Source organism: Salmo trutta, chromosome 10 (genome assembly GCF_901001165.1).
Source record: "Salmo trutta chromosome 10, fSalTru1.1, whole genome shotgun sequence".
In the NCBI taxonomy this organism is placed as follows: Eukaryota; Metazoa; Chordata; class Actinopteri; order Salmoniformes; family Salmonidae; genus Salmo; species Salmo trutta.
In genome coordinates this window covers 36,189,138-36,216,637 of record NC_042966.1, presented here as the reverse complement: position 1 = coordinate 36,216,637, position 27,500 = coordinate 36,189,138, and the positions used below count along the sequence as shown (strand labels likewise).

At 44.2% G+C, this 27,500-nt stretch overlaps 1 protein-coding gene across 2 annotated transcripts in view; it reads left to right on the top strand.

Moving 5' to 3' along the window:
- The window catches only part of LOC115201670 (ras-related protein Rab-40B), a 38,400-nt gene that overhangs the window by 5,388 nt on the left and 5,512 nt on the right, over window positions 1-27,500 (top strand). For both annotated transcript variants that reach the window (XM_029765491.1, XM_029765493.1), the window contains one exon: window positions 16,837-16,897. In XM_029765491.1, the coding sequence (XP_029621351.1) occupies window positions 16,837-16,897 (61 nt within the window). The remainder of the gene's footprint in view (window positions 1-16,836; window positions 16,898-27,500) is intronic.

Below are 27,500 nucleotides of genomic sequence, written 5' to 3'. Positions count from 1 at the left end.
CCTATGCATGCTATCTTGAACATGCACACTTTATAAGATATGATATATATATTTTATATATATAGTTACGAGTAACCTCAATGTGGCCATGTATGTTTTATTCAGTTACAGTTGAATGTTACATTAGTTTGTAAAATAGCCTTAACTTTAGGCTATTTACTGGATTCCAAAAGTAATATTGTGTTTAGTTGACAACGTAACCAAATATCAACATTTAACTGAAATGTATTTACTGCTTGGCTAGTTCCACCTGAGCCACTGGCTTAATCCCATTCTTGAACTTTTATTTTAGGTTGAGTTGAAGATATGAATCCTTGTTAATAAGATATTTATTTTCCTTCAAAAATGATATTGAATTGTGTTTGGTTGTCGACGCAACCAAATATCAACATTTGAAGGAGTTTTATCTTCTGCCTGGATAGTTCCAGCTGTGCCACTGACTTAGTCTGGCTTTAATTCCAGTTTGTCTACAAATTGTTAATTAATATCTTGGATTCCCTTCTCCATCTCAACCAAAAATATAACTTAAAGAATAGGACTAAATAAATTATAAGTTTATTTAAATAAAGTTTTTAATTTAGTCCTTTTCTTTGTTCTTGGGGACCTTCAATGCTGCAGAATTGTTTTGGTACCCTTCGCCAGATCTGTGCCTCGACACAATCCTGTCTCGGAGCTCTACATACAATTCCTTTGACCTCATGGCTTGGTTTTTGCTGTGACATGCACTGTCAACTGTGGGACCTTATATAGACAGTTGTGTGCCTTTCCAAATCATGTCCAATCAATTGAATTTACCACAGGGGGACTCCAATCAAATTGTAGAAACATCTCAAGGATGATCAATGGAAACAGCATGCACCTGAGCTCAATTTGAGGTCTCATAGCAAAGGGTCTGAATAATTAAGGTATTTCTGTTTTCTATTTTTAATACATTTGGTACAATTTCTAAAAACCTGTTTTCACTTTGTCATTATGAGGTATTGTGTGTGTGTGTGTGTGTGTGTGTGTGTGTGTGTGTGTGTGTGTGTATTGCTGATGATTATTATTTGTTTGATCCATTTTAAAATAAGGCTGTAATATAACAACATTTGGAAAAAGTCAAGGGGTCTGAATACTTTCCGAAGGCACAACATGACCAAAAGTATGTGGACACCTGCTCTTCGAGCATCTCATTCCAAAGTTGGTCCCCCCTTTACTGCTATAACAGCCTCCAATTTTCTGGGAAGGCTGTTCACTGGATGTTGGAACATTGCTGCAGGGACTTGCTTCCATTCAGCCACAACAGCATTAGTGAGGTCGGGCACTGATGTTGAGCGATTAGGCCTGGCTTGCAGTCGGCGTTCCAAATCATTCCAAAGGTGTTCCTCCTCCACCAAACTTTACTGTTGGCACAATGCATTGGGGCAGCTAGCGTTCTCCTGGCAATCACCAAACCCATACTCGGCGGTTGGACTGCCAGATGGTGAAGCGTGATTCATGAGTCCAGAGAACGCGCTTCCACTGCTCCAGAGTCCAATGGCGGTGAGCTTTAGGCTTGTGTGCGGCTGCTCGGCCATGGAAACCCATTTCATGAAGGCTCCCGACTAACAGTTATTGTGCTGACGTTGCTTCCAGAGGCAGTTTGGAACTCGGTAGTGAGTGTTGCAACTGAGGACAGACGATTTTTACGCACTTCAGCACTTGGCGGTCACCTTCTGTGAGCTTGTGTGGCCTACCACTTTGCGGCTGAGCCGTTGTTGCTCCTAGACGTTTCCACTTCACAAAAACAGCACTTACAGTTGACCGGGGCAGCTCCAGCAGGGAAGAAATTTGACACTGACTTGTTGGAAAGTTGGCATCCTATGATGGTGTCACGTTGAATGTCGCTGAGCTCATCAGTAAGGCCATTCTACTGACAATGTTTGTCTACGGAGGTTGCATGGCTGTGTGCTCGATTTTTATACACCTGCTAGCAACAGGTGTGGCTGAAATAGCCGAATCCTTCATTAATTTAAAAGTAGTCCTAGAAGTAATCAACTAGTTGTTAAAAAGTATCTATAATCTGATTTACAATATTTTTTCGCGTACTTTTTTTGTAATCAGTTACATGTAATCTGTTACTCCCCAATGCTGCTCATGGGAGAGCACAGCAAAGAGCAGACCTCTCTGGTAACCTCCTTGTTCTCTTTCGGTCTGGCTGCTACACAGTATTCTATTACAACTAATCTATTAGATATTATGGGAATCCACTAGGTACGTTTATGATTTGGTGGCTTTGATGCAAGGTCTATTATTCAACATGTATTGTGTAATAAGTGAATTTGTCCAAATTATATGTATGATATCAAATGAGGGGACTAGATACATAAAGTAATTTAATTTCTAAATGTTAAAACAGATGTGTATAAAAATACCCTCAAATGAAATCCACAGGAATGAGGGTAGGCAATTGAGTGTTGAAAAGATGTTGGCAATGAGAAAAAGAGGGAGAGACAGAGGTACAGGGACAGAGATAATAGGGTGAGAGAGGAATAGAGACGGAGGGACAGAGATAATAGGGTGAGAGAGGAAAGAGACGGAGGTACAGGGACAGAGATAATAGGGTGAGAGAGGAATAGAGACACAGGGACGGGGACAGAGATAATAGGGTGAGAGAGGAATAGAGACGGAGGGACAGAGATAATAGGGTGAGAGAGGAATAGAGACGGAGGTACAGGGACAGAGATAATAGGGTGAGAGAGGAGTAGAGACAGAGATAATAGGGTGAGAGGGGAATAGAGACAGAGATAATAGGTTGAGAGAGGAATAGAGAGGTACAGGGACAGAGATAATAGGGTGAGAGAGGAATAGAGACAGAGGGACAGCGATAATAGGGTGAGAGAGGAATAGAGACGGAGGTACAGAGATAATAGGGTGAGAGGAATAGAGACACAGGGACGGGGACAGAGATAATAGGGTGAGAGAGGAATAGAGACAGAGGTACAGAGATAATAGGGTGAGAGAGGAGTAGAGACAGAGGTACAGGGACAGAGATAATAGGGTGAGAGAGGAGTAGAGACAGAGGTACAGAGATAATAGGGTGAGAGGAATAGAGACACAGGGACGGGGACAGAGATAATAGGGTGAGAGAGGAATAGAGACAGAGGTACAGGGACAGAGATAATAGGGTGAGAGAGGAGTAGAGACAGAGGGACAGAGATAATAGGGTGAGAGGAATAGAGACACAGGGACGGGGACAGAGATAATAGGGTGAGAGAGGAATAGAGACGGAGGGACAGAGATAATAAGGTGAGAGAGGAATAGAGACAGAGGTACAGGGACAGAGATAATAGGGTGAGAGAGGAGTAGAGACAGAGGTACAGAGATAATAGGGTGAGAGAGGAATAGAGACAGAGGTGCAGGGACAGAGATAATAGGGTGAGAGAGGAATAGAGACAGAGGTGCAGGGACAGAGATAATAGGGTGAGAGAGGAATAGACAGAGGGACAGGGACAGAGATAATAGGGTGAGAGAGGAGTAGAGACAGAGGTACAGGGACAGAGATAATAGGGTGAGAGAGGAATAGAGACGGAGGTACAGGGAGATGATGGGGGAGTCCATTGTCACACTACTACTAATTTGCTGGGAATATTCTAGAAGCTTGTACAGCCTCCATGTCTATTAAACCGTACTGTCTGGTTTAGAGTTCACAACCCACTGTGACTATTAAAACCTACCCAAACCAGAAACCGTGGACAGATGGCAGCATTCGCGCAAAACTGAAAGCGTGAACCACCGCATTAACCATGTCAAGGTGACTGGGAATATGGCTGAATACAGACAGTGTAGTTATTTCCTCCATAAGGCAATCAAACAGGAAAAAGGTCAGTATAGAGACAAAGTGGAGTCGCAATTCAACGGCTCAAACACGAGACGTATGTGGCAGGGTCTACAGACAATCACAGACCAAGAAGGGAAAACCAGCCACGTCGCGGATACCGACATCTTGCTTCTGGACAAGCACCTTCTTCGCCCACTTTGAGGATAACACAGTGCCACCGACGCGGCCTGCTACAAGGACTGTGGGCTCTCCTTCTCCGTGGCGGACGTGAGTAAGACATTTTAAGAGTGTTAACCCTCGCAAGGCTGCCAGCCCAGACGGCATTCCTAGCTACGTCCTCAGAGCATGTGCAGACCAGTTGGCTGGTCTGCTGTCCCCACTTGCATCAATATGTCAACTATTGTTCCTGTACCCAAGATAGCTAAGGTAACTGAACTAAATGACTCTCGCCCCATAGCACTCACTTTTGTCATCATGAAGTCCTTTGAGAGACTAGTCAAGGATCATATCACCTCGATCTACTTCAGTTTGCTTACCGCCCCAAGAGATCCACAGACGATGCAATCGCCATCGCACTGCAAACTGCACACTGCCCTATCCAATCTGGGCAAGAGGAATACCTATGTAAGATTGCTGTTCATAAACTATAGCTCAGCATTCAACACCATAGTACCCTCCAAACTCATCATTAAGCTTGGGTTCCTGGGTCTGAACCTCGCCCTGTGGAACTGGGTCCTGGACTTCCTGACGGGCCGACCCCAGGTGATGAAGGTAGGAAACAACACCTCCACTTTGCTGATCCTCAACACAGGGACCCCACAAGGGTGTGTGCTCAGCCCCCTCCTGTACTCCCTGTTCACCCATGACTGCGTAGCCATGCACGCCTCCAACTCAATCATTAAGTCTGCAGACGACACAACAGTGGTAGGCTTGATTACCAACAATGACGAGACTTCCTACAGGGAGGAGGTGAGGGCCCTGGGAGAGTGGTGCCAGGAAAATAACCTCTTACTCAACGTCAACAAAACCAAGGAGCTGATCGTGGACTTCAGGAAACAGCAGAGGGAGCACCCCCCTATCCACATCGACAAGACCGCACTGGAGAAGGTGGAAAGCTTCAAGTTCCTCGGCGTACACATCACTGACGATTTGAAATGATCCACCCACACAGACAGTGTGGTGAAGAAGGCGCAACAGGAAGCTGAATAAATGTGGCTTTGCCCCTAAAACCCTCAAACTTTTACAGATGTACAATTGAGAGCATCCTGTCGGGCTGTATCACCGCCTGGTACGGCAACTGTACCGCCCGCAACCGCAGGGCTCTCCAGAAGGTGGTGGTGTCTGCCCAATGTATCACTGGGGGCAAACTACCTGCCCTCCAGGACACCTACAGCACCCGATGTCGCAGGAAGGCCAAAAAGATCATCAAGGACATCAACCACCTGAGCGAGGTCAGTAAAGGTGCATCAAAGCTGGGACCGAGAAGCTGTTTTTCAGTCTCTATCTCAAGGCCATCAGACTGTTTAAATAGCCAGCTTCCACTCGGTTATGCAACACTGCACCTTAGAGGCTGCTGCCCTATGTACATAGACTTGGAATCACTGGTCACTTTAATAATGTTTACATACTGCTTTACTCATCTCATATGTATATACTGTAATCTATTCTACTGTATTTTAGTCAATGCCACTCTGACATTGCTCAGTCTAATATTTATATATTTCATAGTTCCATTCTTTTAGATTTGTGTGTATTGTTGTGAATTCTTAGATATTACTGTACTGTTGGCACTACAGTAGGAACACAAGCATTCCGCTACACCTGCAATAACATCTGCTAAATATGTGTATGTATAGAATTAGATTTCCAGACAGGCCTTCCCCATTCCCCTGGTTGGGGAGCTTTTCCAGGATGAAATGAGTCTGGCATAGCCTGCCCTAAACAGAGAGGGTATACATCCTAACTGAGGATTTACAGAGGGTCAGAAAGTTTTAAACAAAGATAATGTTCAGATTTTTTTTACAAACCCAGGAGCTTGTTGCATTCATTGCATTGCGAATTCCATTCAGTGAGCGGTGAGGCAGACGGGCTACCAGCACATCAGGAAACTGACCATTATGTAAGGACAACAACCTGGTAGATGGAGAAAGTGTTTTACAGTGATTGTGTCCCAAATGGCAGGGCTCTGGCCAAAAGTAGTGCACTGTGTTGGGAATAGGGTGCCAGACAATGTTTTTCTTCAATATTGTGTTTTTTTCTGCTCTGTGACATTCAGAATGTGTCACTCTATTAACACACCTCCTGAGGGAGACTTCCCAACATGCATTGTGAAGCACTTTGGAGATTCAAGGAAAGTGTTATGGGGTCATCATCATCATCATCATCATCAACAGTGTTTGTTTATATTCTCTTTAACTGATGGTTGTTTGACTGATTCCTAGAGGGAGCTGTATAAAAGGCAGTTAGACTGAGTCCCAAATGGGACCCTAATTTCCTATGAGTCCTGTTCAAAAGTAGTGCACCATATAGTGGATAGGGATCTATTTGGGACGCAAACAGGGTTTTCCTCAGAGGACCTTAATTAGCTGCTAATTACCACATTTTCTCTCTTAGTGTTTCTTTCCTAATGTTCTCATTACAACAACGCCAACCGTCGTCATCTAGGGGGAATCAAATGCCGGTGTGAAGTCATTCCTTCATTCCCGTGGGAAGTGTAATGTGTTTGTGCGCGCAAGTGTGTCCCCGCACATGCGTGTGTTCATACTCCGATTTGTTATTGCACTCCTTTATTAAAAACACTTTATAAAAACACTGCGAAATTGTGTTGTGCTTGTGAAAACAGAAATATTTGACAGGTTTGCCTGATTATACTGTAGAGTGGCAGTTATCAACTTAATATTCTGGAGAATCCAATAAGGGTCACATGACAAGCTCCCTCGGAGGAATTTAAATTACATTTTTTCCAAACGTATTTTGAGGTTTGTCTCTACATTGCTACTTTAAGATGAAGTTCTGTCTGACTTTTGCTGCTTGAATGATGTGTTGGTTTCTACATCGAGAACATGGACTAAATCCACACACTGAAGAATGTGTGGCTATTCTCTTGCACCACCAGTGAAATCTGTTGGCTGTTTCTCCTGGTTGTATTGACATGGTTCGTGGCCCTGCTCGGTTTCTGCTAGTACCACAGGATATGATGTATCTGATGTGTGTTGTGTATAGCAGCCACAGTTTCCTCCACCTCCCGGCTGGTTTGGCTTGTTTTAAACACCATGGAACAGAGGTTGTGTCCCACATGGCACACTATTCCCTATATAGTGCACTACTTTCTACCGGAGCACTGTGGGCCCTGGTCAACCGTAGTGCACTGTATAGGGAATAGGGCGCCATTTAGGATGCAGAAGACAGTGTTTCCCCTTAAGCACTCTGGTCAATAATTGATGTTGCCGTTAGGCTACTAAATGTGGAATCAACAGGATCCAAGGCTCATCTCAGTTTTGGGTCAGTTCTACTAATAGGATAGCATAAAGGGAAAGTGGAAGCATTTCTGTGGCCCGCCAGTCTCCATGGCCAGGGAAAGATGTTTCAGTCCCAAACCATACCCTACTCCCTATATAGTGCACTACTTTTATCAAGGGCCCATAGGGCTCTCGTCAAAAATAGTGTACTATGTAGGGAACAGGGTACCATTTGGGATGCGCACAGAGAGTGAGCTGGGCGGTCTGGGTGAGATGATGGCTGAGTTGGCGCGCTCACAGGGGAATGACCACAGACTCCAGAAGCAGTGGAACAGTTGGAACACAGACACTGGAGTATAACAGAGAATCTAGAATCCCTCTGCTCCAACAGAATCCTTCCATAAACTGTTGTTGAGGTCGCAGGCCACAGAACAGTTCCAAACCAAAATAGATCACTTGATTATAGTTCAGAACACACACATACAGGGAAAGAGTCACGCATGTACAAAGACAGAAATACTAAATGACCACGTGGTGATATCAGCACGGAGGACCAAAACTCCATACCACCAAAACAGGCTGAAATTTCAGGCGTCTTTTCAAATAGCTTTTACACTAAAAGGGCATTTTCATAATTTTCACAATTTCACAGTATTATTCCAACCTCATGGTGAAACAAATCACATTTTTGACTGCACTGGGCCTTTTAACAGAAGGCGAGGGAGGAGAGGAGAGTGGGAAGGAGGAGAGCTATTGAGCCCTACAGTAATCATACTGAAAGAAAGTGCATGCCATCAGTAACAGATGGCAGAGAGGTGAGATGGAGGGATGAAGGTTGACAGATGGAGTGACCTGCAGGATTCAGCCTTACTGTAGGCTGGTAGTACTGTAGTAGTTGACTGACTGAATGTGTCCCAAATGGCACCCTGTTTCCTCTATAGTGCACTTCTCTTGACCAGGGCCTATAGGGAATCAACCAACCTAATGCAGCTGTTTTCTTATTGTCTGGATAGGTATAGCCACGCTAATGATACAACAATTACCCTGACATATCCTAACCTAGAGAGAGCATGTATTTTTACACGGAAAGTATACTGTGTGTGTGTGTGTGTGTGTGACCAGGTCTGCCAGCCAACACAGGGGCGCTAGGGCGGCAGGTCACCCTAGCAATTAGAGCATTGGGCCACTAACCGAAAGGTTGCTAGTTCGAATCCCCGAGCTGACTAGCTGAAAAATGTGCAGATCTGAGCTTGAGCAAGGCACCAGGGTCGCTGTCAATAATGGCTGATCACTGGCCGTGACCCCACTCTCTCAGGGAGTGCACTTGTACAAATATAAGCACCCCCTATTTGACCTCTGATGATGCATGTCAACAGACATAATAATGATTATCATAACCCCTTACGTGATGTGCCTCTCCACAGGGTTTTGTGTGTAAGGCTGTATGTGCTAGGCTTTGGGTTTTTCTCAAAATAACCCTTCAGACTCCTGAGGGGCCCTCATGAAAACTGTCTCTGCCAGTTTTAACTGGAGCTGGCACCTCACACAGAGTTTCATAACAGTCAGAATCACATCCCATATCAACTATCATTCAATAGACATAAACAAGGATGTACAGTGCATTCGGAAAGTATTCAGACCCCTTGTTTTTCCACACTTTGTTACGTTACAGCCTTATTCTAAAATGTATTAAATGTTTTTTTTTTCAGCAATCTACACACAATACCCCATCATGACAAAGTGAAATCAGGTTTTTAGAAATTGTACCAACTGTATTAAAAATAGAAAAGATAAATTATGTAAATAAGGTTTCAGACCCTTTGCAATGAGACTCTAAATTGAGCTCAGGTACATCCTGTTTCCATTGATCATCCTTGAGATGTTTCTACAACTTCATTGGAGTTGTCACGAAGTGGCCCTTCTGGGTGTATATTGTGGCTCCCCCATCTCTCACTCTCTCTCCCACCACAGGTTTTACAACGGTCATAAATTCCGGGTAGAAACTCTCTTCCCTGCCATGGGGTATTGAGGGACAGAGCCGATGGAGAACAAAGACATTCTTCTTGCCCAAAACTCCAAATCCCCAAAATTGGAGAAAGAAATATTGTTTCAATTTTTTAGAATTGTCCATGGGTATTTTAAAGAACAATCCTGTCAAATTTGTTTCATTTGGTGATCTCATGAAGGACAGGAAACACATATTACTGTGTCTTTGTGTACCGTAAATTCCGGACTATAAGCCGCAACTTTTTTCCCAGGCTTAGAACCTCGCGGCTTAAACAATGACGCGGCTAATATATGGATTTTTCCCGCTTTCGCATTTTTTTTCTTCCAAAAAAAACACAATCTGTGATGTGCTTAGTTTTTTGGCGGCATGAAGCTTTCATTAGACCAATGAAATTGCCGAACGGGTTAAGGTCAAACAGTGACGAGAGCGACAATGAAAACGATCCAATATCGGATGAAGCAATTCTGAGGCTATTCAACTCCGACACCGAAGGAGATGACTTCAGTGGCAGGCTACTGTTTACTGCAAATGTTTTATTTTTTGTTACAAGCCGTGTTTCGTTAAAGCCTGTGTAAAGTTCATTTGTTTCAATGTACCGGTAGGCACCTGCGGCTTATAGACATGTGCGGCTTATTTATGTTCAAAATAAAAAATAAATACAAATTTAGTGGGTGCGGCTTATATTCAGGTGCGCTCAATAGTCCGGAAATTACGGTACTCTTCTTAATTATTAGGTTTGCATCTGATGGTTGTGTAAAATATATGATTGAATATGAAACTATTTGTGAGAAGATGTGATGTTGGCCTTCTAAACAAGATACTTGTTTAGATATAAAGTTTGAACTAGTCAGTGGCCACACCCCCATGAGCCCAGACATCACAGCATGGAACAGCCCATGTAGCTGTCGCTACATGTTGAATTGGTTGGCAACTCTACAAAAGGACTAGACCACCAGAGAATGTGGAGATCATTCCCTTGTTGAAATGGCTAAGAAATCTACAAATTAAAGAACAATTATTCAGGCTGCAGCTGTTTTTAAATACTTTAGTCTGGTAAACGCATCCGGTCTAAGAACATTTCCGAATGCTACTCTGAAGTATCCATTATAACAACCTACACCTCAGACAGACTTTGATCTCTGGTGGACAAACCGGAGACTTTCTGTTGACTGACTATCCAGCAGACGGACCGGCGACCACAGAGAGGGACAACAAAGGCATACACTCGTAAATATGTAAATTCAATTTCTTTTCGAATGAGCAGTTGTTCATGTTCAATGTATAGGCATTTCCATGAGTGTAGTGTAGTCAACTGTATGTACTTGAATCCACTCTGAGTTTCCCGCTCTTGAGCTGTCCCCACCCCCTTTCCTTTGTCCACAAACCCGTCATAACGGTTTCGTCCGCTAGAGACTTTTTTTTGTTGTTGTTGTATCATGTAGTAACCAATGTATGACTTATTTTTGTGTGTGTTTATGTAATTCTGTGATTAAGTTAGTTAGTAAATAAATACTTTGTATATCGCTGAGTCATGATTCTATGCTAGGGTTCGTGCAGATATCCAAGGGTTTGCGACGTTCAGTAATGAGACTGATGAGGTAATAATACATTAAGTGACTAATCGATAAGATATGAAAATATCTGAAGAGTTTTATATTCGGAAATTGACACTATAAACACTTTTCCGTAGTGCCCCGACTTCCTAGTTAAAGTTACATGATTAATTTAATTGCATAATTAAATTACACAAAATTGATTTGATAATATAAAGTCTTCACATTTAATGATATCAAACACTACGACAGGGTCCACCTGTGATAAATTAAATTGATTGAACATGATTTGGAAAGGCGCGCACACACCTGTCTATATAAGGTCCCACAGTTGACAGTGCATGTCAGAGCAAAATCCAAGCCATGAGATCGAAGGAATTGTCCGTAGAGGTCAGAGACAGGATTGTGTCGAGGCACAGATCTGGGGAGGGTACCAGAAAATTCTGCTCCATTGACGGTCCCCAAGAACACAGTGGCCTCCATCATTCTTAAAATGGAAGAAGTTTGAAACCACCAAGACTCTTCCTAGAGCTGGCTGCCCGGCCAATCTGAGCAATCAGGGGAGAAGGGCCTTGGTCAGGGAGGTGACCAAGGACCCGATGGTCACTCTGACAGAGCTTTGTTTTTTGTCCCAAACTGAAATGAGAACTATTAGAATTGTAGCAACCAGGAAATGGCAGAGCGATTTCTACATAGTGCATCATTAAGGAAAATGTTTTATATGTTCTTAAAATGTGTAGTTTTATGTTTATCTCACATAATATCATTTAAAAGTCTGCATTAAGGTGTCTGTAATAGAATAAATGTGGAAAAACAAATGTAGACATTAATAAATGTATTTCTATAGCTTCCAAAATATATTTTACAATGTGGAGGAGTGCCAAGATGGAGGTGGAGGTGGAGGAGGAGTGCCAAGATGGAGGAGTGCCAAGATGGAGGAGTGCCAAGATGGAGGAGTGCCAAGGTGGAGGAGGAGGAGGAGGTGGAGGAGTGCCAAGGTGGAGGAGGAGGAGGAGTGCCAAGGTGGAGGAGGAGGAGGAGTGTCAAGGTGGAGGAGTAGTGCCAAGGTGGAGGAGGTGGAGGAGTGCCAAGGTGGAGGAGTGCCAAGGTGGAGGAGGAGGAGGAGGTGGAGGAGTGCCAAGGTGGAGGAGGAGGAGGAGGTGGAGGAGTGCCAAGGTGGAGGAGGAGGAGGAGTGCCAAGGTGGAGGAGGAGGAGGAGTGCCAAGGTGGAGGAGGAGGAGGAGTGCCAAGGTGGAGGAGGAGGAGGAGGAGGAGTGCCAAGGTGGAGGAGGAGGAGTGCCAAGGTGGAGGAGTGCCAAGGTGGAGGAGGAGGAGGAGTGCCAAGGTGGAGGAGGAGGAGGAGTACCAAGGTGGAGGAGGAGGAGGAGTACCAAGATGGCTGCGAGGTGGCTTCAATAGAGCTTTTGTGATTAGAGTTATTGATGTTTTTACTTGATGAATTGGCAAAGATGACTATTAGCTAACAGGACAGTGTGCCTGACTGTATTGAGTTAGTTAACATATGTGTAGAAGTGTTTGTCCTTGTTAAATTAGAGGAGTCTGTAGCTGAGCTCTTGTATGTGTTAGCGTGCGTGCGTGTGTGTGTGTCAGCACAAACTACAGTATGTCCAATCCAATTACACAATGTCAAGTCAGAGACAGACCGATCCAAACCCAACCAGACAGTTGAACCAGTACAGAGAGGCCGGAACGACACCTAGAGGGATGCGTTATGGGTACAGGTCGTGAGGAGGGCGGTTGCCAGGGGTGACAGTTTGACTGGTGAACTGACTCTTGATATGGAGGAAAAGCATTAAATGCCACCTGTGATTTGCCAGCTGCCGTTGGTATCTGTGAGCGCACGTGTGGAGACACACACTCAGAACTCACACACTTTATATTAGTAAATAAAGTGTAATACAGTCCATTATTATGATGCAAATCAAATGTTATTTGTCACATACACATGGTTAGCATGGTTAATGCGAGTGTAGCAAAATGCTTGTGCTTCTAGTTCCGACCATGCAGTAATATCTAACAAGTAATCTACCAATTCCACAACAACTACCTAATACACACAAGTGTAAAGGAATGAATAATGCAAATGTTACATTTGTGCTGCTCTCATTGACCAAAAGTAAAGCTTGGCTTTTCTGACGTTATTACTGTAATTATCAGGACCTCCTTATTGAACAGACACACACTGCTGCTTCCAGACATGGTAAGGCTCTGAGTACATACTGAAGCTTCATCATAATACTCACAGGTTTAGTGTGTGTGTGTGTGTTTGCATGTATCCAAGCGTGCGTGCTTGAATACTTGCGTCTGTGTGTGTGTGTGTGCTGCTGCTGTCACTATGTAGCTGTCTGCTGTGCAGTATGAGTCATTCTCACTGGGTGAGATCCAGTGGGGATTTCATCATCACTACTGTAACTTAACCCTTAAATGGTCATTTAGTTTGATTTCTATGCAAACACATTGTCATCTTCACATACGCGCGCACACACACACACACACACACACACACACACACACACACACACACACACACGCGTGTCATTCTGTGGTGATAGTGTAACGTCAGTAGGGTGTTGGGTTAACATTGGGTCTGGTCTCCAGAATCCTGGCCTTTGACACACACACAGACACACATACACAGCCTAGGAATCCTGCCCTTTGACCCCACCTACATGTCTGATGAGAAAAAACAGCTGGGTCATGTGAAGTCGTATTACATCTCTGCCGCTAAGCACATTACTGTCCTGTCTGTCTGTCTGTCTGTCTGTCTGTCTGTCTGTCTGTCTGTCTGTCTGTCCCAGTATTTGACATTAAGCCATCGTAATCAACAACGTAAGAAGATTTTAAGTACTTAGCTAAATGTTCCAGATTATGGAATCAGCACTTGAAAAGGTCCAGTGTGACGGTTGAAGTGTGTGAGTGATTTGTGATGCACGGATAAGAGCTGTGTCTGATGAGCTCTCTAGGGACAGGTATGGAAGCAGTCGTCACTGCCTTAGGAGTCGGGGGGCCCTTATAATGTCAAGGGATTTTCAACAGGATCATTTCTATCCCAGTGTCACTTTGGAATGTCTAACACTCTAGACTCTGTTTAGGACTCGTGTGTGTGTGTGTGTGTGTGTGTGTGTGTGTGTGTGTGTGTGTGTGTGTGTGTGTGTGTGTGTGTGTGTTTAATCTGTGCATGCGTTCATCAGTGTTGCCTCAGTTGTTTCACACGTCTGCCCACCTCCCTCACCACCCTATTCCCCGTTATAGTGCACTACTTTGGACCAGGGCCCATAGGGGATGTACACATGTTCACTCACTCAGTGTTAAAGTTTAATCTGCTCCCTGCTGGATGACAGATGGAGAGTTCTTCTTCCACATGTTACCTCCTGATTCCTGCTGAAACATACAGAGCCCCATTAAGTATCCTCTTATTCATCTGTCTGTCTGTCTGTCTGTCTGTCTGTCTGTCTGTCTGTCTGTCTGTCTGTCTGTCTGTGTCTCTCTCTCTGTGTGTCTCTCTCTCTGTGTGTCTCTCTCTCTGCGTGTCTCTCTCTCTGTGTGTCTCTCTCTCTGCGTGTCTCTGTCTCTCTCTCTGCGTGTCTCTGTCTCTCTCTCTGCGTGTCTCTGTCTCTCTCTCTGCTTGTCTCTGTCTCTCTCTGTGTGTCTCTCTCTCTGTCTCTGTGTGTCTCTGTCTCTCTGTGTGTCTCTGTCTCTCTCTGCGTGTCTCTGTCTCTCTCTGCGTGTCTCTGTCTCTCTCTCTGCGTGTCTCTGTCTCTCTCTCTGCGTGTCTCTGTCTCTCTCTGTGTGTCTCTCTCTCTGTCTCTCTGTGTCTCTGTCTCTCTGTGTGTCTCTGTCTCTCTCTGCGTGTCTCTGTCTCTGTGTCTCTCTCTCTGTCTCTGTGTGTCTCTCTCTCTGTCTCTGTGTGTCTCTCTCTCTGTCTCTGTGTGTCTCTGTCTCTCTCTGTCTCTGTGTGTCTCTGTCTCTCTCTGTGTGTCTCTGTCTCTCTCTGTGTGTCTCTCTCTCTGTCTCTGTGTGTCTCTGTCTCTCTCTGCGTGTCTCTGTCTCTCTCTGCGTGTCTCTGTCTCTCTCTCTGCGTGTCTCTGTCTCTCTCTCTGCGTGTCTCTGTCTCTCTCTCTGTCTCTCTGTGTCTCTGTCTCTCTGTGTGTCTCTGTCTCTCTCTGCGTGTCTCTGTCTCTCTCTGTGTCTCTCTCTCTGTCTCTGTGTGTCTCTCTCTCTGTCTCTGTGTGTCTCTGTCTCTCTCTGTCTCTGTGTGTCTCTGTCTCTCTCTGTGTGTCTCTGTCTCTCTCTGTGTGTCTCTGTCTCTCTCTGCGTGTCTCTGTCTCTCTCTCTGCGTGTCTCTGTCTCTCTCTCTGCGTGTCTCTGTCTCTCTCTCTGCGTGTCTCTGTCTTTCTCTGTGTGTCTCTGTCTCTCTCTCTGCGTGTCTCTGTCTCTGTCTCTGTGTGTCTCTGTCTCTCTGTGTGTCTCTGTCTCTCTCTGTGTCTCTCTCTCTGTCTCTCTCTCTCTCTCTGTCTCTGTGTGTCTCTCTCTCTGTCTCTGTGTGTCTCTCTCTCTGTCTCTGTGTGTCTCTCTCTCTGTCTCTGTGTGTCTCTGTCTCTCTCTGTCTCTGTGTGTCTCTGTCTCTCTCTGTCTCTGTGTGTCTCTCTCTCTGTCTCTGTGTGTCTCTCTCTCTGTCTCTCTCTGCGTGTCTCTGTCTCTCTCTGTGTCTCTCTCTCTGTCTCTGTGTGTCTCTCTCTCTGTCTCTGTGTGTCTCTGTCTCTCTCTGTCTCTGTGTGTCTCTGTCTCTCTCTGTGTGTCTCTGTCTCTCTCTGTGTGTCTCTGTCTCTCTCTGCGTGTCTCTGTCTCTCTCTCTGCGTGTCTCTGTCTCTCTCTCTGCGTGTCTCTGTCTCTCTCTCTGCGTGTCTCTGTCTTTCTCTGTGTGTCTCTGTCTCTCTCTCTGCGTGTCTCTGTCTCTGTCTCTGTGTGTCTCTGTCTCTCTGTGTGTCTCTGTCTCTCTCTGTGTCTCTCTCTCTGTCTCTCTCTCTCTCTCTGTCTCTGTGTGTCTCTCTCTCTGTCTCTGTGTGTCTCTCTCTCTGTCTCTGTGTGTCTCTCTCTCTGTCTCTGTGTGTCTCTGTCTCTCTCTGTCTCTGTGTGTCTCTGTCTCTCTCTGTCTCTGTGTGTCTCTCTCTCTGTCTCTGTGTGTCTCTCTCTCTGTCTCTGTGTGTCTCTGTCTCTCTCTGTCTCTGTGTGTCTCTGTCTCTCTCTGTCTCTGTGTGTCTCTGTCTCTCTCTGTGTGTCTCTGTCTCTCTGTGTGTGTCTCTGTCTCTCTCTCTCTCTGTCTCTGTGTGTCTCTCTCTGTGTGTGTCTCTGTGTGTCTCTCTCTGTGTGTCTCTCTCTCTGTCTGTGTGTCTCTCTCTGTCTCAATTATATTCAAGGGGCTTTATTATCATGGGAAACATATGTTAACATTGCTAAAGCAAGTGAAGTAGATGATAAACAAAAAGTGAAATAAGCAATACAAATGAACAGTAAACATTACACTCACAAGAGTTACAAAAGAATAAAGACATTTCAAATGTCATATTATGTCTATATACAGCGTTGTAATGATGTGCAAATAGTTCAAGTACAAAAGGGAACATAAATAAACATAAATATGGGTTGTATTTACAATGGTGTTTGTTCTTCACTGGTTGACCTTTTCTTGTGGCAACAGGTCACAAATCTTGCTGCTGTGATGGCACACTGTGATATTTCACCCAGTAGATATGGGAGTTTATCAAGATTGGGTTTGTTTTCAAATTCTCTGTGGGTCTCTGTAATCTGAGGGAAATATGTGTCTCTAATATGGTCATACATTGGGCAGGAGGTTAGGAAGTGCAGCTGAGTTTCCACATAGCCTGTCCCCTCTCTCTCCCTCATGATCATGACAGTTCAGACATACTGTACGAGGCCTAGATACATTCAGAGTAGACTAAGAGAGATGGTATTAACATCATTGTATGTTGTTGGCAGGAATCGACTACAAGACGACTACGATACTCCTAGATGGAAGACGAGTCAAGCTGCAACTCTGGTGAGTGAAGTCACTGTACACACACATACACACCAACACACACACACACACACACCAACACATACACACGCACATACCAACACACACACATACACACGCACACACCAACACACACACATACACACACACACACACGCACACACCAACACACACACACCAACACACACACGCACACACCAAGACACACATGCACACACACGTTACCCTGCTAAACTCATTCCTTTTCCACGTCAGGGATATTGAAACGTTAAATGTGACTCTATGGCCTCCTAGTTCCTGTCTGTGTCCCAACTGGAATCCTATTTCCTATATAGTGCACTACTTTTGACCAGGTCCCCATGCGGCTGTATGTAGGGGATAGAGGGCCATTTGGTACACAGCCCCTCGTCTTATCTATTTGATAGGGTAAATCCCTTATCTATTTGATAAGACGGGGGGCTGTGTACCAAACAGTACTCTGGCTGTATCATGTTGATCAGATTAGGAGAATAGAGTATTGTCCTGGAGGTCAGAGAGAGGCAGACCTTGTTATAAGGAGAGATGACTTCTGAACAGAGGCTCAATAAGAAACATGCAAGTCTGATTACAGGAAGGGGGATTGTAGACGGACCACTCTGTGGTCCCCATCGTGTGTTCTCTGCCATCCACGCCTCTCCACTCTACTCCTGACCCCTACCCTGAGAGCAGTACTTTTATTTTTAGAGGGTTTTGCTTTTAGTCGAGTCAATATTGAATTATTAATCTGGAAATGTAGTTTGATGTCTAAGAGGATGAGATTATTTCACGCTTTAACAGAGGGGGTGTTAGAAATTCTCTCTATCCTCCTCCCTATGGCTACACGCTAATCACAGCTGGCTAGCGTGACATTGGTGAAACAGTGGTAAAATGCTAGTGCGGCTAGTGTAGCATTAGCAAAGAGCTAGTGAGGCATGGTGGAACATTGGTAAATTATAACGTAGTTAACACGTTAGCGTGCAGAATTAGCCAGTTGTGAAAATTGGGAACTTGGCATGGATGTGGAGTAACCCTGGGGATAACGGAACCCTGACCTGTTCACCGGACGTGCTTGTTGCACCCTCGACAACTACTATGATTATTATTATTTGACCATGCTGGTCATTTACGAACGTTTTAACATCTTGACCATGTTCTGTTATAATATCCACCCGGCACAGCCAGAAGAGGACTGGCCACCCCTCATAGCCTGGTTCCTCTCTAGGTTTCTTCCTAGGTTTTTGGCCTTTCTCAGGAGTTTTTCCTAGGGAGTTTTTCCCAGCCACCGTGCTTCTTTCACATGCATTGCTTGCTGTTTGGGGTTTTAGGCTGGGTTTCTGTACAGCACTTTGAGATTTCAGCTGATGTACGAAGGGCTATATAAATAAATTTGATTTGATTTGATAACCACAATAATCCTAACCCTGGGGATAACCCAAGTTAGCAGACGACCCAACAGTAGTAGGCTTGATTACCAACAATGACGAGCCTACAGGGAGGAAGTGAGGGCTCTCGGAGTGTGGTGTCAGGAAAACAACCTCTCACTCAATGTCAACAAAAGAGATGATTGTGGACTTCAGGAAACAGCAGAGGGAGCACCCCCCTATCCACATCGACAGGACAGCAGTGAAGAAAGTGGAACGTTTTTACGTTTCTCGGCGTACACATTACGGATAAACTGAAATGGTCCACCCACACAGACAGGGTGGTGAAGACAGTGTGCGCCTTCTTCAGACAGTGTCTGCGTGGGTGGACCATTTAAGCCTCCTGAGGTTGAAGACAAACTGAATCAATTTGGCTTGTCACCTAAAACCCTCACAAACTTTTACAGATGCACAATTGAGAGCATCCTGTCAGGCTGTATCACCGCCTGGTACGGCAACTGCACCGCCCACAACCACAGGTCTCTCCAGAGGGTGATGTGGTCTGCACAACTTCCAATTTTTGTATTTTTATTTAACTAGGCAAGTAAGTTAAGAACAAATTCTTATTTACAATGACGGCCTACACTGGCCAAACCTGAACGACGCTGGGCCAATTGTGCGCCGCTCTATGGGACTCCCAATCACAGTCGGTTGTGATACAGCCTGGATTCGAACCAGGTACTGTAGTGACACCTCTTGCACTGAGATGCAGTGCCTTAGACCGATGCGCCACTCGGGAGCCCCATGTCACAGGAAGGCCAAAAAGATCATCAAGGACAAGAACCACCCGAGCCACTGCCTATTCACCCTGCTACCATCCAGAAGGCGAGCTCAGTACAAGTGCATCCAAGCTGGGACCAAGAGACAGAAGCTATTTTTCAATCTTTATTTATAAAAAAAAAAATATTTCACCCTTATTTAACCAGGTAGGCTAGTTGAGAACGAGTTCTCATTTACAACTGCGACCTGGCCAAGATACAGTGGGGGAAAAAAGTATTTGATCCCCTGCTGATTTTGTACGTTTGCCCACTGACAAAGAAAGGATCAGTCTATAATTTTAATGGTAGGTTTATTTGAACAGTGAGAGACAGAATAACAAAAATATCCTGAAAAACGCATGTCAAAAATGTTATAAATTGATTTGCATTTTAATGAGGGAAATAAGTATTTGACCCCCTCTCAATCAGAAAGATTTCTGGCTCCCAGGTGTCTTTTATACAGGTAACGAGCTGAGATTAGGAGCACACTCTTAAAGGGAGTGCTCCTAATCTCAGTTTGTTACCTGTATAAAAGACACCTGTCCACAGAAGCAATCAATCAATCAGATTCCAAACTCTCCACCATGGCCAAGACCAAAGAGCTCTCTAAGGATGTCAGGGACAAGATTGTAGACCTACACAAGGCTGGAATGGGCTACAAGTCACCAAGCAGCTTGGTGAGAAGGTGACAACATTTGGTGTGACTATTCGCAAATGGAAGAAACACAAAAGAACTGTCAATATCCCTCAGCCTGGGGCTCCATGCAAGATCTCACCTTGTGGAGTTGCAATGATCATGAGAATGGTGAGGAATCAGCCCAGAACTACACGGGAGGATCTTGTCAATGATCTCAAAGCAGCTGGGACCATAGTCACCAAGAAAACAATTGGTAACACGTGAAAAACTGAAATCCTGCAGCGCCTGCAAGGTCCCCCTGCTCAAGAATACATATACATGCCCGTCTGAAGTTTGCCAATGAACATCTGAATGACTCAGAGGACAACTGGGTGAAAGTGTTGTGGTCAGATGAGACCAAAATGGAGCTCTTTGACATCAACTCAACTCGCCGTGTTTGGAGGAGGAGGAATGCTGCCTATGACCCCAAGAACACCATCTCCACCGTCAAACATGGAGGTGGAAACATTATGCTTTGGAGGTGTTTTTCTGCAAAGGGGACAGGACAACTTCACCGCATCAAAGGGACGATGGACGGGGCCATGTACCGTCAAATCTTGGGTGAGAACCTCCTTCCCTCAGCCAGGGCATTGAAAATGGGTCGTGGATGGGTATTCCAGCATGACAATGACCCAAAACACACGGCCAAGGCAACAAAGGAGTGGCTCAAGAAGAAGCACATTAAGGTCCTGGAGTGGCCTAGCCAGTCTCCAGACCTTAATCCCATACAAAATCTGTGAAGGGAGCTGAAGGTTCGAGTTGCCAAACGTCAGCCTCGAAACCTTAATCACTTGGAGAAGATCTGCAAAGAGGAGTGGGACAAAATCCCTCCTGAGATGTGTGCAAACCTGGTGGCCAACTACAAGAAACGTCTGACCTCTATGATTGCCAACAAGGGTTTTGCCACCAAGTACTAAGTCATGTTTTGCAGAGGGGTCAAATACTTATTTCCCTCATTAAAATGCAAATAATTTTATAACATTTTTGACATGTGTTTTTCTGGATTTTTTTGTTGTTATTCTGTCTCTCACTGTTCAAATAAACCTACTATTAAAAAATTATAGACTGATCATTTCTTTGTAAGTGGGCAAACGTACAAAATCAGCAGGGGATCAAATACTTTTTCCCCCCCACTGTAAAGCAAAGCAGTTCGACACATACAACAACACAGAGTTACACAACAAAGCATCCTTAACTCATGCTGCCAAACATACCCTCGTAAAACTGACCATCCTTCCGATCCTCGATTTCGGCGATGTCATTTACAAAAGAGCCTCCAACACTCTACTCAACAAATTGGATGCAGTCTTTCACAGGGCCATCCGTTTTGTCACCAAAGCCCCATATACTACCCACCACTGCGACATGTATGCTCTTGTTGGCTGGCCCTCGCTTCATACTCGTCGCCAAACCCACTGGCTCCAGGTCATCTACAAGTCTCTGCTAGGTAAAGCCCCGCCTTTTCTCAGCTCACTGGTCACCATAGCAGCACCCACCCTTAGCACGCGCTCCAGCAGGTATATCTCACTGGTCACCTTCAAAGCCAATTCTTCCTTTGGCCGCCTCTCCTTCCAGTTCTCTGCTGCCAATGACTGGAACGAACTGCAAAAATCTCTGAAGCTGGAGACTCTTACCTCCCTCACTAGCTTTAAGCACCAGCTGTCAGAGCAGCTCACAGATCACTGCACCTGTACACAGCCCATCTGTAAATAGCCCATCCAATCTACCTCATCCCCATACTCCATTTATTTATTTTGTTCCTTTGCACCCCAGTATCTCTACTTGCACATTCGTCTTCTGCACATCTACCATTCCAGTTTTTAATTATATTGTAATTACTTCGCCACTATGGCCTATTTATTGCCTTACTTCTCTTATCTTACATCATTTGCATATGCTGTATATAGACTTATTCTACTGTATTATTGACTGTATGTTTGTTTATTCCATGTGTAACTCTGTTGTTGTATGTTGTCGTACTGCTTTGCTTTATCTTGGCCAGGTCGCAGTTGTAAATGAGAACTTGTTCTCAACTAGCCTACCTGGTTAAATAAAGGTTAAAAAAAATGTATATACTGTATTTTATACCATCTATTGCATCTTGCCTGTGCCGCTCAATCATTGCTCATCCATATATTTATAAATTCTTATTCCTTTACTTATATTTGTGTGTATAAGGTAGTTGTTGTGGAATTGTTAGATTACATGTTAGATGTTGCTGCACTGTGGGAACTAGAAGCACAAGCATTTTGCTACACCCGCAATAACATCTGCATGTGACCGATTTTGATTTTAACCACAATAACCCTAACCCTTGGGATAACCACTAGCCCTAACCCTAGGGATAACCAATGACCATAACTCTAGGGATAACCACTAGCCCTAGGGATAACCAATGACCATAACCCTAGGGATAACCAATAACCCTAGGGATAACCACTAGCCCTAACCCTAGGGATAACCACTAGCCCTAGGGATAACCACTAGCCCTAACCCTAGGGATAACCACTAGCCCTAGGGATAACCACTAGCCCTAGCCCTAGGGATAACCACTAGCCCTAACCCTAGGGATAACCACTAGCCATAGCCCTAGGGATAACCACTAGCCCTAACCCTAGGGATAACCACTAGCCCTAGGGATAACCACTAGCCCTAACCCTAGGGATAACCACTAGCCCTAGGGATAACCAATAACCATAACCCTAGGGATAACCAATAACCCTAATCATAGGGATAACCAATAGCCCTAGGGATAACCACTAGCCCTAACCCTAGGGATAACAAAAAGCCCTAGGGATAACCACTAGCCCTAACCCTAGGGATAACCCCTAGCCCTAGGGATAACCAATAACCCTAATCATAGGGATAACCACTAGCCCTAACCCTAGGGATAACCAATAACCATAACCCTAGGGATAACCACTAGCCCTAGGGATAACCAATAACCATAATCATAGGGATAACCACTAGCCCTAGGGATAACCAATGACCATAACCCTAGGGATAACCACTAGCCCTAGGGATAACCAATAACCATAACCCTAGGGATAACCACTAGCCCTAGGGATAACCAATAACCATAATCATAGGGATAACCACTAGCCCTAGGGATAACCAATAACCATAACCCTAGGGATAACCACTAGCCCTAGGGATAACCAATAACCATAATCATAGGGATAACCACTAGCCCTAGGGATAACCAATAACCATAACCCTAGGGATAACCACTAGCCCTAGGGATAACCAATAACCATAATCATAGGGATAACCACTAGCCCTAGGGATAACCAATAACCATAACCCTAGGGATAACCACTAGCCCTAGGGATAACCACTAGCCCTAATCATAGGGATAACCACAATAAGCTGATTGCAAAGCTACAGCTTGTGAGAAGGAGGAAGAATCTGAGAATCTAAACAGTGGAAGGTTATTCTCCTTTTATTTGTATTTCTTTCCCCTATAAAACATCTTCTCCCTCCATAGTAGGCTGTTGTGTAGCTAACCTCATCCCCAGGCTCAATCTCAGACGAGAAAGAGCTGGCTGTTGGATGAGATCTTTATGTACCAGATGGTTTGTAGTGTCATTGTATTAAATCATATCAAGAAACAACAATTTAGTGTCTTATATGCGCGTGACGATGCACTCTCTCATCGAATTAAACACAGCTGGATTTCAAATCTAATAGTCAGAAGTCTAGGCCTAAGGCCAAAGTGTGTGTGTGTGTGTGTGCCAACCCAAACACTGCTCTGGCATCCAGGTCTGGAGAATGCAATCTGGAAACATGTTATTGCTCTCGCTCTGCTCTCTCACTACCCTCCCAGAGTGCATTATTTTAAATGCAGGCTTAAAATACCAGTGTCGTTAATCCTCTCTTTGTAAGACCAATTATGTGGAATGTATAAATTGTCTGAATTTCACAGACAAATATACTATACATTTGAGAAGTGGTTAGTGTTGCTGAACGTAGATAATCATCGGTGATGGTCTGACAAATGATTGGTTGGTTGTTGGCCAACAGCAATAGATGGGTCGTTTCAATAAAGTGTTTTTTATTTTTTTTTATTTTTTATTTTTTTTTTTATTTTTTTTAAATAGAAATTGTGCACAAATATAGATTTTAAATAGAAATTGTGCACAAATATAGATTTTGTTAAATGAAGAGTACTTTAATATACAGGGCCTATAGAAAGTCTACATCCCATTGAACTTTTTTGTTGCTTTACGAATTCAAATGGATTTAATTGTACTTTTCGGTCCTTGATCTATACAAAATACTCATGTCAAAGTTAAAAAAGGTTTTACAAATGAATAACAATTAAATAACTAAAATATAGTCGTTGCATAAATATTCACCCTCTTTCTTTAGACACTCCTAAATTAGTTCAAAAGTCAAATTTGGCTCAACAAAATCACATAAGTTACATGGACTCACTCTGTTTGAAATAATAGTAGTTGACGTGATTTTTTAATGACTAACCCTTCCTCTGTCCCCCATACATACAACATCTGTAAGGTCCCTCAGTCAACTATTGAATTTCAAATACAGATACAACTACAAAGACCAGGGAGCTTTGCGAAAGCCTCATAAAGAAAGGCAGTGATTGGTAGATGGGTAACAATAACAAATCAGATATTGAATACCTATTTAAGCATGGTCAAGTTAATGATGATGTATTAAACCACCCAGACACAAAGTCGTCCTTCTGAACTGAGCTGCAGGACAGGAAGGAAACTGCTCAGGGATTTCACCATGAGGCCTTTGGTGATTTAAAACAGCAACAGAGTTTAATGTCTGTGATGGGAGAAAACTGAGGATGGATCAACAACATGGTAGTGACTCCACAGTAATGACCTAAACGACAGAGTAAAAATAATACAAATATACAGAATAAAAATATTCTAAAATGGGCATATGTATGCAATAAGGCAGTAACAGGGCCAGAACAGTAGTCTGTTATAGGAGGGCCAGAACAGTAGTCTGTTATAGAAGGAGGGTCAGAACAGTAGTCTGTTATAGAAGGAGGGTCAGAACAGTAGCCTGTTATAGAAGGAGGGCCAGAACAGTAGTCTGTTATAGAAGGAGGGTCAGAACAGTAGCCTAATGTTATAGAAGAACAGTAGCCTAATGTTATAGAAGAACAGTAGCCTAATGTTATAGAAGAACAGTAGTCTGTTATAGGAGGAGGGCCAGAACAGTAGCCTAGTGTTATAGAAGAACAGTAGCCTAATGTTATAGAAGAACAGTAGCCTAATGTTATAGAAGAACAGTAGTCTAATGTTATAGAAGGAGGGCCACAACAGTAGCCTAGTGTTATAGGAGGAGGGCCACAACAGTAGCCTAGTGTTATAGGAGGAGGGCCACAACAGTAGCCTAGTGTTATAGGAGGAGGGCCACAACAGTAGCCTAGTGTTATAGGAGGAGGGCCACAACAGTAGCCTAGTGTTATAGGAGGAGGGCCACAACAGTAGTCTGTTTGGGAAAGATTTGGTCAAGTGGTAAAAGAGGATGATAGCAGTGCCTATGTCATGTGATGATGGTGAGGCGCTATACAAATGTCAGTCACAATAAGGGGACTTCAAAAAGGCCTATGCCACATCAAGGGAACCTTCTGCTCAGATGGGTCACATGGAAACTGAAATCAGGACACTGACTGTAGGTCTAGAACCTCTCACATAGTCTTAATATTAACTCCTACAGAATTAAGTATTTCTTGCAGTAAAATTATACCCCAAATGTACATTTTGACTCGGGAACAGGAGTGGAGAAATATGATTTCTTTCTTTCAGCATCTTGAGAGAATGTGAATGTGCAATTAGATACCGTCTGTAGAGGTGCTGTCTTTTATCAAAATCATAAAAGCTGATTTAGTATTTCAACTACATAAAATATGCATCCAATGCCGAACTAAAATCTTATCAGAAACATGTTGGGTCGTTTTCGCAGCTCATAGAACTTTACAGACGTCAACTAGATTGAAGTATTCATTCTGTAATTGATGGCCTTATTCTGGTGAGTAATGGTTTATTTAGTCTTCTAGGGCAACTTATAATGACAGAAGAGAAGCTGCATGTATCTAATTATAGACAATTTGACTAACAAATGGCCTATTAAAATGTCAGAAATTATAATCAGAAACATAGTCACATCGACCTGCTCCTCCCCTCCGGTGTTCGACGTTGTCGGTTTACTAACTACCGGCCCTGGCTGTTTACTAACTACCGGCCCTGGCTGTTTACTAACTACCGGCCCTGGCTGTTTACTAACTACCGGCCCTGGCTGTTTACTAGCTACCGGCCCTGGCTGTTTACTAGCTACCGGCCCTGGCTGTTTACTAGCTACCGGCCCTGGCTGTTTACTAACTACCGGCCCTGGCTGTTTACTAACTACCGGCCCTGGCTGTTTACTAGCTACCGGCCCTGGCTGTTTACTAGCTACCGGCCCTGGCTGTTTACTAACTACCGGCCCTGGCTGTTACTAACTACCGGCCCTGGCTGTTTACTAGCTACCGGCCCTGGCTGTTTACTAGCTACCGGCCCTGGCTGTTTACTAACTACCGGCCCTGGCTGTTTACTAACTACCGGCCCTGGCTGTTTACTAACTACCGGCCCTGGCTGTTTACTAACTACCGGCCCTGGCTGCCCATCATTACGCACACCTGCGTCTCATCATCAGTTACACCTGGACTCATCACCTTCCTGATTACTCCATATATATATATATATATATATATATATATATATATAGCCCTCTGTTGTTATTTCCCATCAGGCGTTATTGACTCTGTTTCCATGTCCCGACACTACTCCTGTTTTTGTATTGTTCATATTCTATTCAACTCCCCACCTGCTTCCTGACTCCCAGCGTCTATGTTACAGAATAACACCTCAATATTATGGAAGCAGCAGTTGATCAAGGCTTCTTTCAGATGGTCAGCGAACAGGAAACCCTACTTCGCCAACACCACGACCAGCTGGCTCAACCGGGAACGGCTATGGAAGAGGTCCTCCACGTTCTGCAGTGTCTAAACGTTACCCAAGGGGCATCACCTCCCTCGGGCCGAGGATTATCTACCACCAGTCAACCTAGCGAGCCAGTATCCCAGCCCATCCAGCAGTGTGTCCCTCCTGGACAAATATGACGGGTCTCCATCAAAATGCTGTGGCTTCCTACTCCAGTGCTCCCTCTATTGCTGTCTAGCCATAATTGCAAAGCCTTATGTTTGGGGCGAACATGAGTGACTGCTTCCTTATTTTCAAGCATGGTGGTGGCTGCATCATGGTATGGGTATGCTTGACATCGGCAAAGACTGGGGAGTTTTTCAGGATGAAAAGAAATGGGATGGAGCTAAGCACAGGCAAAATCCGAGAGGAAAATCTGCTTCAGTCTGCTTTACACCAGACACTGGAAGAGGAATTCACCTTTCATCAGGGCAATAACACAAAGCCAGATTTACACTAGAGTTGCTTACCAAGAAGACAGTGAATGTTCCTGAATGCACAAGTTACAGTTTTGACTTAAGTCTGCTTGGAAATCTATGACAAGAGTAGAAAATAGCTGTCTAGCCATGATTCCCAACACCAACAGCTTTTAATGACAGAATGTTACAATTTGTTGAAATCAAATGTCTCTTTCTTTTTTTTTTTACCAAGTTACACTTCTCAAAAGGCACAGAATTTGTCGAACGACCCAGGTGCCTTCCCCTGAATAAGGTCATGAGATTAAGGGTGGAATGCTGTGTGATTTGA